The sequence below is a fragment of the Ascaphus truei genome, chromosome 11 (genome assembly GCF_040206685.1).
Source record: "Ascaphus truei isolate aAscTru1 chromosome 11, aAscTru1.hap1, whole genome shotgun sequence".
Classification (NCBI taxonomy): Eukaryota; Metazoa; Chordata; class Amphibia; order Anura; family Ascaphidae; genus Ascaphus; species Ascaphus truei.
In genome coordinates, this window is record NC_134493.1 from 53219219 (window position 1) to 53234292 (window position 15074).

Sequence of the window (15074 nt, forward strand, 5' to 3'; positions counted from 1 at the left end):
TGGGTAAGTGCATTAGATGGCAGTGCCTGGCCTTGATGGTGGGTAAGTGCAGTAGATGGCCGTGCTTGGCCACGATGGTGGGTAAGTGCAGTAGATGGCAGTGCCTGGCCTCGATGGTGGGTAAGTGCAGTAGATGGCAGTGCCTGGCCTTGATGGTGGGTAAGTGCAGTAGATGGCCGTGCTTGGCCACGATGGTGGGTAAGTGCAGTAGATGGCAGTGCCTGGCCTTGATGGTGGGTAAGTGCAATAGATGGCAGTGCTTGGCCTTGATGGTGGGTAAGTGCAGTAGATGGCAGTGCCTGGCCTTGATGGTGGGTAAGTGCAGTAGATGGCCGTGCTTGGCCACGATGGTGGGTAAGTGCAGTAGATGGCAGTGCTTGGCCTTGATGGTGGGTAACTGCAGTAGATGGCAGTGCTTGGCCTTGATGGTGGGTAAGTGCAGTAGATGGCAGTGCCTGGCCTTGATGGTGGGTAAGTGCAGTAGATGGCAGTGCCTGGCCTCGATGGTGGGTAAGTGCAGTAGATGGCAGTGCCTGGCCTCGATGGTGGGTAAGTGCATTAGATGGCAGTGCCTGGCCTTGATGGTGGGTAAGTGCAGTAGATGGCCGTGCTTGGCCACGATGGTTGGTAGGAGTAACTGTGTATGTGGGACAGCAGCAATGGAAGTTACCACTAAATTCACAGAATGATCTGTTTTACGTGGATTTCTCCCAGAGCCGATTTATCTCCCAGTGTTTTCGGTCATGCTGTATCATGGGAAAAAAAGACCTTATCTTTAGCACTTCCAAAACCCCAAATTGTCTTTTCCACGCCATTTCTGTGCAGGAGCGCTTCCTCACATCTCCCCCGAGCTTCCCACCCTCCATCTGCAGAGAACGGCCTCTTGTTCTATAATTAAACAAAGACGTTCCCAGCACACACACACACACACACACACACAGACACACAGACACACAGACACACAGACACACAGACACACAGAGACACAGACACACAGAGACACAGACACACAGAGACACATCGACACAAAACCATAGATTTTTACTGAAAGCTGCGTATGCAGCATATACACAGAAATAGCCCCGAAATGCAAAGACGCATGAACAGGATCAGTGATCAAAGTGTAAGTTACCCGCATGAATAAAGCACACCGCAAGGAAAATAACCATTAACAACCAGAAAGAGAAACACTCCTCTGTCAAGCGAGAGCGCGTCGGGACAATGGCGAATATGCAACTGGTCCGAAGAAAGAAAGGCAAAAACGGCCAAGTATGAAAGACATGTAAAAAAAAACCAAAGGGACGACAGGGGAGAAGATACAAACTAAATAGGGGGTAACGTTTTGGGGTATAAACCCCATGTTCATGCTCGTACCCCAAGTAAAATAAAGACTATGGTGCTTCCATGTCTCCAGTCAATCCGGATTACTATTACTACGCCAAGCGTCGGACAGACGGGATCACTGCGGGATCTCGCCGCACTGCGGTCACGTTTAGATGACGAGAGATCTTGCTCCTTAATTTGACTGGAGACAGGGAAGTGCCATAGTCTTTATGTTTACTTTGAGAACGTACATCCTCAGGACCGTTGACTCCCTTCCCTCTTTATTAGCTGGCATTATACTGCCATTAATCCTGTGATTTCCCCCTAGCAAACAAGTACACAAGTCTATGTTGTAGCCACTACCCCATTGAGCCGCTGACGAGACAGATATCAAGACGTTCAGCTGTAGTTGGTCTCCAAAACACTTCTCCCGCTTCAGAGGACAACACGCTCCCTCCAACCGGGGAAGGGTCAACCGGACATCCCGTTATCGGAGAGAGACGTACACATCCCAGATGACCCCCCCAGTTTCCTTCTTCTCCCCCTTTTCCAGCCTTGGATGCCCACGGAGATCAGGTGCAGAGCGTGTGCTGGAGTCGGGACGGCGTCCTGCTAGGGACATCCTGCAAGGTGAGGACCCAGCGCGGCTTCTCCCCTTAAAGGGGCAATTCCACTTAGGTCCCAGTTCGCTGATCCGTACCCCACGGCATTACTAGCCCCTTCCGTACCGGAGAAGCCGCCAGCGCGTTGTAGATTCGCCGCAAGCTTTAAAACATAAGGGGGGGGGGGAGTGATCGGCAGCGGTTTAGGACATTTCGCCGTGGCTATTAAGCCGGCGCTTCACCACTGGGAGATTTGGCCGCTGGAACTGTTCGCGCCGCCACAGGTAATGTGCCCTCTAACCCAGGTGTGCGTAACCTGGGGGTGCCTCCCCCCTAATACACATACATCAGGGACGCATACCTCTCACCTCCCCCTAATACAGAGGTGCGCAAACTGAGGGGTGTGAGATTTTCTGGTTGGGGAGTGTGGTGGTTACAGAGGCCCCGCGCTCTCCCCCAAAGCATTTAAATTAAATGCCAGGGAACCGCGTGAGGCCTCTGTAAATTCCCTTACCTTGACTTCCGGCGATGTCGCCATGGCAACGCGGCGTCACATGACCCGCAGCGTCATTTGACGTCGGAACCAAGGTAAGGAGAGCATGCAGGGGGGCGCCGGGGGAAACTTTTGTGCACCCCTGCTCTAACCCCTTACCCTAAAACCTTAACCCTTAAAACTCATTATCCTAAAAAAAGCCTTATCCTAACAACCGTAACCTACCCTCCTTATCCCAAAAAAACGTAACCTTTAAACTTGTTACCCTAAAAAAAATCCCTTACCCTAACAACCCTACCCTTAACCCCTAATCGTAACGCTAATTTCCTGCCTCAGAGCCAAAACGGGAGGCCGCTAAATGGCGCGGCCAACTGTCCCGCGGCTGCTAAACGGCTGTGTCTAAAAGTCCCATTCCTGCAGCCCCCCCCTCAAACCTCTGGGGACACCCCGCTTTCCTGACATATTTACGGTTGTTTGTTAGTCGCAGGGACAGATGGTGACAGATCCACGTACAGAAATAGAGGTAAGATGAGCATTTAGGTGCAGTAACCAGAATTCCAGGCGGCACGATTTATCTCCCACGTTTGTTACTGGATGCCCGGGGGTCATAATGGCCGTCCTCACGAAGTGGCACTGGTGTCTGCCTCCGCACCTTTGTAACCCCAAAATCGGGGAAACCGCTCCAAAGGAAGCCCTCTAACTGCTGGCTCCCTCGCGGGAGGACACCCGTTGTTACCGGCGGCCTCTGCTGCTCAGCCGTTCACCGCTGTCATACCTAAACTTGGGGTGACTCCCGCCCAGACTCTGATACGGGGCATTTACGCGGTCAGGATGGGTGTGAGGCCACCGTTGCGTATGTTTCCTCTAGCATAACGCGATGCCTGTGCTAACGAGATGTAGTTGGGAAGTTGTTCTTGCATATAATTAGCTTTGAGGATACGTGTAAATCTCAGGGAGCAGAACGGCTTATTCCATGTAGGCGATGGGGCTGTTTGCGCCCGTAACGGCCATTGTTTTCGCATATAATTAGCTGTGTAGATGAGCATGAACCTCGGGACAGAGGTCACTTGGCGGAGCTTTGAGCATCTGGTTTAAGAAAGCCTCCAGCAGGTGGCGCTCTCTGCACACAGTATAATAATAGCATGTTCATGTATAGCGCTGCTAATTGTACGCAGCGCTTTACAGAGACATTTTGCAGGCGCAGGTCCCTGCCCCGTGGAGCTTACAATCTATGTTTTTGGTGCCTGAGGCACAGGGAGATAAAGTGACTTGCCCAAGGTCACAAGGAGCCGACACTGGGAATTGAACCAGGATCCCCTGCTTCAAACTCACTGCCAGTCGTGTCGTTACTCACTGAGTCACTCCTTCTCCCTTAATTTGCTGCTTTGCCATGCACCTTGAGAAAGAGCGCAAGCTCGAAACGCGTTGGTGGGGGCCCCAGGGCTCATTTTTTGTGTACTATGCTCTAATCCATTAAACCTTTTTATTGGGAACACAACTCTCTAGCAGTTTTTTCCTGTAGTGCTCCATCTCTCCTCATCAAACCTATTGCCATGATAGGTTGCAGCCACGCTAGTGCTGAGCCCACGACGCTTGCAGAGTTTAGTTTCGGCAATTCAAATTGTCCCTTACCTGCTCACGCGGTGCACTCGTGCGCGGGTACGCACGCTCACCCAAGCTTGGTGCTTGAGTATACAAAAAAAATTGACTTTCAAGCGTGCTCAACTTGCCCGCAACGCCCCCCCCCCCCCCCCCCGCGCGCGCTTGCGAAATATCCAGGACACCCGGCGCTCATGCTTGGAGAGCTGGTGACGTCACCGCTCTCAAGCATGAGCGCGGTCAGCGCCAGCGGGGCCACAGCCTAACTGACCAGCTGTGGAAGCGTATTAATAAAAACTAGTTGTACTGTGTCGGCAGAAACATATTTACCGACATCAATTTCATTTTAATACTGTATCATATGGTTGTGTTACGTTCCAGCCTCAAGCCCTGCACAATATGTGTTAACGGTTCCCTGATGTGTTCCTGTGTGTTACTGGAGTAGCGCTGTGACAGTGCAGCCGGGATTCCCCGAGCCCGAGGCTCAGATCAATGTATCACCAAGTCTGACTGCACCTTGTGAAGAGACTGGCCGAAGCGTTGGGCATCGCCTTATTGTCGTGCCGACTTTGTGATGACATTGATCTGAGGGCATCGGACCTTTCTTGTCTCCGACGATGATTACTGCAGTGGGAGTGAGGTCCTTCACGTACGGGCACCACCAGGTCCTTCACGGACGGGCACCACCAGGTCCTTCACGGACGGGCACCACCAGGTCCTTCACGGACGGGCACCACCAGGTCCTTCACGGACGGGCACCACCAGGTCCTTAATGGATGGGCACCACAAGGTCCTTCACGGACGGGCACCAGGTCCTTCACGGACGGGCACCAGGTCCTTCACGGACGGGCACCACCAGGCCCTTCACGGAGGGGCACCACCAGGCCCTTCACGGAAGGGCACCACCAGGCCCTTCACGGACGGGCACCACCAGGCCCTTCACGGACGGGCACCACCAGGTCCTTCCCGGACGGGCACCACCAGGTCCTTCCCGGACGGGCACCACCAGGTCCTTCCCGGACGGGCACCACCAGGTCCTTCCCGGACGGGCACCACCAGGTCCTTCCCGGACGGGCACCACCAGGTCCTTCCCGGACGGGCACCACGTCATTCACAGACGCAAACAGGGAGTGCCTCTACCTTCTGTGTAGACCGGTTACCATGACAATTCATCTTTACAGCGTCGGGGGTCCGGTATCAGAGTGCCACCGGACCTCCGGCACTTCCGTGTCTTGTGACTTCTTCTCCGAGAGCGATCATGTGATGCCCGGACGCCGGACACGGAAGACGGAGTGGACACATGATGCCCGGACACAGAAGAGGAAGGGACTCCGTTGGAGCGGTGAGCCTGACCCGCTCCTAGGAAACGAGCCACTGCCCACGATATACCTTATATGTGATAATCGTACTGCAAAGGATAATGCCGGATCGGGTGCAGTACCCACGGTGCGGGGGAACCCTGGCATGTGAAGGATAACCCCGGGTCGGGGGCAGTTCCCACGGCTCTGGGAACCCTCGGCATGTGAAGGGTAACGCCAGATCGGGTGCAGTCCCCACGGCGCGGGGGAACCCTGGCATGTGAAGGATAACCCCGGGTCGGGGGCAGTTCCCACGGCTCTGGGAACCCTCGGCATGAGAAGGGTAACAGCAGATCGGGGGCAGTAACCGTGGCTCGGGGAACCCCAGCCTGTGAAGGATTATGCCAGATCAGGGGCTGTAACCGTGACTCGGGGAACCCCAGTCTGTGAAGGATTATGCCAGATCAGGGGCTGTAACCGTGGCTCGGGGAACCCCAGCCTGTGAAGGATTATGCCAGATCAGGGGCTGTAACCGTGACTCGGGGAACCCCAGTCTGTGAAGGATTATGCCAGATCAGGGGCTGTAACCGTGGCTCGGGGAACCCCAGTCTGTGAAGGATTATGCCAGATCAGGGGCTGTAACCGTGGCTCGGGGAACCCCAGCCTGTGAAGGATTATGCCAGATCAGGGGCTGTAACCGTGGCTCGGGGAACCCCAGTCTGTGAAGGATTATGCCAGATCAGGGGCTGTAACCGTGGCTCGGGGAACCCCAGTCTGTGAAGGATAATGCCAGATCAGGGGCTGTAACCGTGGCTCGGGGAACCCCAGTCTGTGAAGGATAATGCCAGATCAGGGGCTGTACCCATGGGGAACCCCAGCCTGTGAAGGATAACGCCAGATCAGGGGCTGTACCCGTGGGTAACCCCGGCGTTATCCTTCACAGGACCCCGGCCTACGTGTGTCTGAGTAATGTTTCTCTCTTCCTCATATTCATTTCTTTCTGTTTCCAGGACAAGAGGTTGCGGATCTTTGATGCCCGGAAGAGAACAGGAGCCTGCCAGGTACTGACCCAAAATGACATTTTGTGACACGGGGAGACACAGTGTATGATTACATTATAACATGGGGAGACACAGTGTATGAGTACATTATAACACGGGGAGACACAGTGTATGAGTACATTATAACATGGGGAGACACACAGTGTATGAGTACATTATAACATGGGGAGACACACAGTGTATGAGTACATTATAACATGGGGAGACACACAGTGTATGAGTACATTATAACATGGGGAGACACACAGTGTATGAGTACATTATAACATGGGGAGACACACAGTGTATGAGTACATTATAACATGGGGAGACACACAGTGTATGAGTACATTATAACATGGGGAGACACACAGTGTATGAGTACATTATAACATGGGGAGACACACAGTGTATGATTACATTATAACATGGGGAGACACAGTGTATGAGTACATTATAACACGGGGAGACACACAGTGTATGAGTACATTATAACACGGGGAGACACACAGTGTATGAGTACATTATAACATGGGGAGACACACAGTGTATGAGTACATTATAACATGGGGAGACACACAGTGTATGATTACATTATAACATGGGGAGACACAGTGTATGAGTACATTATAACACGGGGAGACACACAGTGTATGATTACATTATAACACAGGGAGACACAGTGTATGAGTACATTATAACACGGGGAGACACAGTGTATGATTACATTATAACATGGGGAGACACAGTGTATGAGTACATTATAACACAGGGAGACACAGTGTATGAGTACATTATAACATGGGGAGACACAGTGTATGAGTACATTATAACACAGGGAGACACAGTGTATGAGTACATTATAACACGGGGAGACACAGTGTATGAGTACATTATAACACGGGGAGACACACAGTGTATGAGTACATTATAACACGGGGAGACACAGTGTATGAGTACATTATAACACGGGGAGACACAGTGTATGAGTACATTATAACATGGGGAGACACACAGTGTATGAGTACATTATAACATGGGGAGACACACAGTGTATGAGTACATTATAACATGGGGAGACACAGTGTATGAGTACATTATAACACGGGGAGACACACAGTGTATGAGTACATTATAACACGGGGAGACACAGTGTATGAGTACATTATAACACGGGGAGACACAGTGTATGATTACATTATAACATGGGGAGATACAGTGTATGATTACATTATAACACGGGGAGACACACAGTGTATGAGTACATTATAACATGGGGAGACACAGTGTATGAGTACATTATAACATGGGGAGACACAGTGTATGAGTACATTATAACACGGGGAGACACAGTGTATGAGTACATTATAACATGGGGAGACACACAGTGTATGAGTACATTATAACACGGGGAGACACACAGTGTATGAGTACATTATAACACGGGGAGACACACAGTGTATGATTACATTATAACACAGGGAGACACAGTGTATGAGTACATTATAACATGGGGAGACACAGTGTATGATTACATTATAACACGGGGAGACACACAGTGTATGATTACATTATAACACGGGGAGACACAGTGTATGAGTACATTATAACACGGGGAGACACAGTGTATGATTACATTATAACACGGGGAGACACACAGTGTATGAGTACATTATAACATGGGGAGATACAGTGTATGATTACATTATAACACGGGGAGACACACAGTGTATGAGTACATTATAACACGGGGAGACACAGTGTATGAGTACATTATAACATGGGGAGACACACAGTGTATGAGTACATTATAACACGGGGAGACACACAGTGTATGATTACATTATAACATGGGGAGACACACAGTGTATGAGTACATTATAACATGGGGAGACACACAGTGTATGAGTACATTATAACACGGGGAGACACACAGTGTATGAGTACATTATAACATGGGGAGACACACAGTGTATGAGTACATTATAACATGGGGAGACACAGTGTATGAGTACATTATAACATGGGGAGACACAGTGTATGAGTACATTATAACACGGGGAGACACAGTGTATGAGTACATTATAACACGGGGAGACACACAGTGTATGAGTACATTATAACACGGGGAGACACACAGTGTATGAGTACATTATAACACGGGGAGACACACAGTGTATGAGTACATTATAACACGGGGAGACACACAGTGTATGAGTACATTATAACATGGGGAGACACACAGTGTATGAGTACATTATAACATGGGGAGACATATGGTGTATGAGTACATTATAACACGGGGAGACACACAGTGTATGATTACATTATAACATGGGGAGACACACAGTGTATGAGTACATTATAACATGGGGAGACACACAGTGTATGAGTACATTATAACATGGGGAGACACACAGTGTATGAGTACATTATAACATGGGGAGACACACAGTGTATGAGTACATTATAACACGGGGAGACACAGTGTATGAGTACATTATAACACGGGGAGACACACAGTGTATGAGTACATTATAACACGGGGAGACACACAGTGTATGAGTACATTATAACATGGGGAGACACACAGTGTATGAGTACATTATAACATGGGGAGACATATGGTGTATGAGTACATTATAACACGGGGAGACACACAGTGTATGATTACATTATAACATGGGGAGACACACAGTGTATGAGTACATTATAACATGGGGAGACACACAGTGTATGAGTACATTATAACATGGGGAGACACACAGTGTATGAGTACATTATAACATGGGGAGACACACAGTGTATGAGTACATTATAACACGGGGAGACACAGTGTATGAGTACATTATAACACGGGGAGACACACAGTGTATGAGTACATTATAACATGGGGAGACACATGGTGTATGAGTACATTATAACACGGGGAGACACAGTGTATGAGTACATTATAACATGGGGAGACACACAGTGTATGAGTACATTATAACACGGGGAGACACACAGTGTATGAGTACATTATAACATGGGGAGACACACAGTGTATGATTACATTATAACACGGGGAGACACAGTGTATGAGTACATTATAACACGGGGAGACACAGTGTATGATTACATTATAACATGGGGAGACACACAGTGTATGAGTACATTATAACATGGGGAGACACACAGTGTATGATTACATTATAACACGGGGAGACACAGTGTATGAGTACATTATAACACGGGGAGACACACAGTGTATGAGTACATTATAACATGGGGAGACACACAGTGTATGAGTACATTATAACATGGGGAGACACACAGTGTATGAGTACATTATAACACGGGGAGACACAGTGTATGAGTACATTATAACACGGGGAGACACACAGTGTATGAGTACATTATAACATGGGGAGACACATGGTGTATGAGTACATTATAACACGGGGAGACACACAGTGTATGAGTACATTATAACATGGGGAGACACACAGTGTATGAGTACATTATAACACGGGGAGACACACAGTGTATGAGTACATTATAACATGGGGAGACACACAGTGTATGATTACATTATAACACGGGGAGACACAGTGTATGAGTACATTATAACACGGGGAGACACAGTGTATGATTACATTATAACATGGGGAGACACACAGTGTATGAGTACATTATAACACAGGGAGACACAGTGTATGATTACATTATAACACGGGGAGACACAGTGTATGAGTACATTATAACATGGGGAGACACACAGTGTATGATTACATTATAACACGGGGAGACACACAGTGTATGAGTACATTATAACACGGGGAGACACACAGTGTATGAGTACATTATAACACGGGGAGACACACAGTGTATGAGTACATTATAACACGGGGAGACACACAGTGTATGAGTACATTATAACACGGGGAGACACACAGTGTATGAGTACATTATAACACGGGGAGACACACAGTGTATGAGTACATTATAACATGGGGAGACACACAGTGTATGATTACATTATAACATGGGGAGACACAGTGTATGAGTACATTATAACACAGGGAGACACACAGTGTATGAGTACATTATAACACGGGGAGACAGTGTATGATTACATTATAACACGGGGAGACACACAGTGTATGAGTACATTATAACATGGGGAGACACACAGTGTATGATTACATTATAACACGGGGAGACACACAGTGTATGAGTATATTATAACACGGGGAGACACACAGTGTATGAGTACATTATAACACGGGGAGACACACAGTGTATGAGTACATTATAACATGGGGAGACACACAGTGTATGATTACATTATAACATGGGGAGACACACAGTGTATGAGTACATTATAACACGGGGAGACACAGTGTATGAGTACATTATAACATGGGGAGACACAGTGTATGATTACATTATAACACGGGGAGACACAGTGTGTATGAGTACATTATAACACAGGGAGACACACAGTGTATGAGTACATTATAACATGGGGAGACACACAGTGTATGAGTACATTATAACACGGGGAGACACACAGTGTATGAGTACATTATAACATGGGGAGACACACAGTGTATGATTACATTATAACATGGGGAGACACAGTGTATGAGTACATTATAACACGGGGAGACACAGTGTGTATGAGTACATTATAACACGGGGAGACACAGTGTATGAGTACATTATAACACGGGGAGACACAGTGTATGAGTACATTATAACACGGGGAGACACAGTGTATGAGTACATTATAACACGGGGAGACACAGTGTATGAGTACATTATAACACGGGGAGACACACAGTGTATGATTACATTATAACATGGGGAGACACAGTGTATGATTACATTATAACATGGGGAGACACACAGTGTATGAGTACATTATAACATGGGGAGACACACAGTGTATGAGTACATTATAACATGGGGGACACACAGTGTATGAGTACATTATAACATGGGGAGACACACAGTGTATGAGTACATTATAACACGGGGAGACACAGTGTATGAGTACATTATAACACGGGGAGACACAGTGTATGAGTACATTATAACACAGGGAGACACACAGTGTATGAGTACATTATAACACGGGGAGACACACAGTGTATGAGTACATTATAACATGGGGAGACACACAGTGTATGAGTACATTATAACACGGGGAGACACAGTGTATGATTACATTATAACATGGGGAGACACACAGTGTATGAGTACATTATAACACGGGGACACACAGTGTATGAGTACATTATAACATGGGGAGACACAGTGTATGAGTACATTATAACACGGGGAGACACACAGTGTATGAGTACATTATAACACGGGGACACACAGTGTATGAGTACATTATAACACGGGGAGACACACAGTGTATGAGTACATTATAACATGGGGAGACACAGTGTATGAGTACATTATAACACGGGGAGACACAGTGTATGAGTACATTATAACACGGGGAGACACAGTGTATGAGTACATTATAACACGGGGAGACACAGTGTATGAGTACATTATAACACAGGGAGACACACAGTGTATGAGTACATTATAACACGGGGAGACACACAGTGTATGAGTACATTATAACATGGGGAGACACACAGTGTATGAGTACATTATAACACGGGGAGACACAGTGTATGATTACATTATAACATGGGGAGACACACAGTGTATGAGTACATTATAACACGGGGACACACAGTGTATGAGTACATTATAACATGGGGAGACACAGTGTATGAGTACATTATAACACGGGGAGACACAGTGTATGATTACATTATAACACGGGGAGACACACAGTGTATGAGTACATTATAACACGGGGAGACACACAGTGTATGAGTACATTATAACATGGGGAGACACAGTGTATGAGTACATTATAACACGGGGAGACACAGTGTATGAGTACATTATAACACGGGGAGACACAGTGTATGAGTACATTATAACACGGGGAGACACAGTGTATGAGTACATTATAACACGGGGAGACACAGTGTATGAGTACATTATAACACGGGGGGACACAGTGTATGAGTACATTATAACACGGGGAGACACACAGTGTATGAGTACATTATAACATGGGGAGACACATGGTGTATGAGTACATTATAACACGGGGAGACACACAGTGTATGAGTACATTATAACATGGGGAGACACACAGTGTATGAGTACATTATAACACGGGGAGACACACAGTGTATGAGTACATTATAACATGGGGAGACACACAGTGTATGATTACATTATAACACGGGGAGACACAGTGTATGAGTACATTATAACACGGGGAGACACAGTGTATGATTACATTATAACATGGGGAGACACACAGTGTATGAGTACATTATAACATGGGGAGACACACAGTGTATGATTACATTATAACACGGGGAGACACAGTGTATGAGTACATTATAACACGGGGAGACACACAGTGTATGAGTACATTATAACACGGGGAGACACACAGTGTATGAGTACATTATAACATGGGGAGACACACAGTGTATGATTACATTATAACATGGGGAGACACAGTGTATGAGTACATTATAACACAGGGAGACACACAGTGTATGAGTACATTATAACACGGGGAGACAGTGTATGATTACATTATAACACGGGGAGACACACAGTGTATGAGTACATTATAACATGGGGAGACACACAGTGTATGATTACATTATAACACGGGGAGACACACAGTGTATGAGTATATTATAACACGGGGAGACACACAGTGTATGAGTACATTATAACACGGGGAGACACAGTGTATGAGTACATTATAACATGGGGAGACACAGTGTATGATTACATTATAACACGGGGAGACACAGTGTGTATGAGTACATTATAACACAGGGAGACACACAGTGTATGAGTACATTATAACATGGGGAGACACACAGTGTATGAGTACATTATAACACGGGGAGACACACAGTGTATGAGTACATTATAACATGGGGAGACACACAGTGTATGATTACATTATAACATGGGGAGACACAGTGTATGAGTACATTATAACACGGGGAGACACAGTGTGTATGAGTACATTATAACACGGGGAGACACAGTGTATGAGTACATTATAACACGGGGAGACACAGTGTATGAGTACATTATAACACGGGGAGACACAGTGTATGAGTACATTATAACACGGGGAGACACAGTGTATGAGTACATTATAACACGGGGAGACACACAGTGTATGATTACATTATAACATGGGGAGACACAGTGTATGATTACATTATAACATGGGGAGACACACAGTGTATGAGTACATTATAACATGGGGAGACACACAGTGTATGAGTACATTATAACATGGGGAGACACACAGTGTATGAGTACATTATAACATGGGGAGACACACAGTGTATGAGTACATTATAACACGGGGAGACACAGTGTATGAGTACATTATAACACGGGGAGACACAGTGTATGAGTACATTATAACACGGGGAGACACAGTGTATGAGTACATTATAACATGGGGAGACACACAGTGTATGAGTACATTATAACACGGGGAGACACACAGTGTATGAGTACATTATAACACGGGGAGACACAGTGTATGAGTACATTATAACACGGGGACACACAGTGTATGAGTACATTATAACATGGGGAGATACACAGTGTATGAGTACATTATAACATGGGGAGACACAGTGTATGGGTACATTATAACACGGGGAGACACAGTGTATGAGTACATTATAACATGGGGAGATACACAGTGTATGAGTACATTATAACATGGGGAGACACAGTGTATGAGTACATTATAACATGGGGAGACACAGTGTATGAGTACATTATAACATGGGGAGACACACAGTGTATGAGTACATTATAACATGGGGAGACACAGTGTATGATTACATTATAACATGGGGAGACACACAGTGTATGATTACATTATAACACGGGGAGACACACAGTGTATGAGTACATTATAACACGGGGAGACACACAGTGTATGAGTACATTATAACACGGGGAGACACAGTGTATGAGTACATTATAAAATGGGGAGACACACAGTGTATGAGTACATTATAACACGGGGAGACACACAGTGTATGAGTACATTATAACACGGGGAGACACAGTGTATGAGTACATTATAACACGGGGAGACACAGTGTATGATTACATTATAACACGGGGAGACACAGTGTATGAGTACATTATAACACGGGGACACACAGTGTATGAGTACATTATAACACGGGGAGACACACCGTGTATGAGTACATTATAACATGGGGAGACACAGTGTATGAGTACATTATAACACGGGGAGACACAGTGTATGATTACATTATAACACGGGGAGACACACCGTGTATGAGTACATTATAACATGGGGAGACACAGTGTATGAGTACATTATAACACGGGGAGACACAGTGTATGAGTACATTATAACATGGGGAGACACACAGTGTATGATTACATTATAACACGGGGAGACACACAGTGTATGAGTACATTATAACATGGGGAGATACAGTGTATGAGTACATTATAACATGGGGAGACACAGTGTATGAGTACATTATAACATGGGGAGACACACAGTGTATGATTACATTATAACATGGGGAGACACAGTGTATGAGTACATTAT

General features: G+C 46.5%; 1 protein-coding gene across 1 annotated transcript in view; it reads left to right on the plus strand.

The window, feature by feature from the left end:
- The window catches only part of CORO7 (coronin 7), a 201408-nt gene that overhangs the window by 17145 nt on the left and 169189 nt on the right, over positions 1-15074 (plus strand). Inside the window, exons 8-9 of the mRNA XM_075566337.1 lie at positions 1877-1953; positions 6326-6376. Of these exons, the coding sequence (XP_075422452.1) occupies positions 1877-1953; positions 6326-6376 (128 nt within the window). The remainder of the gene's footprint in view (positions 1-1876; positions 1954-6325; positions 6377-15074) is intronic.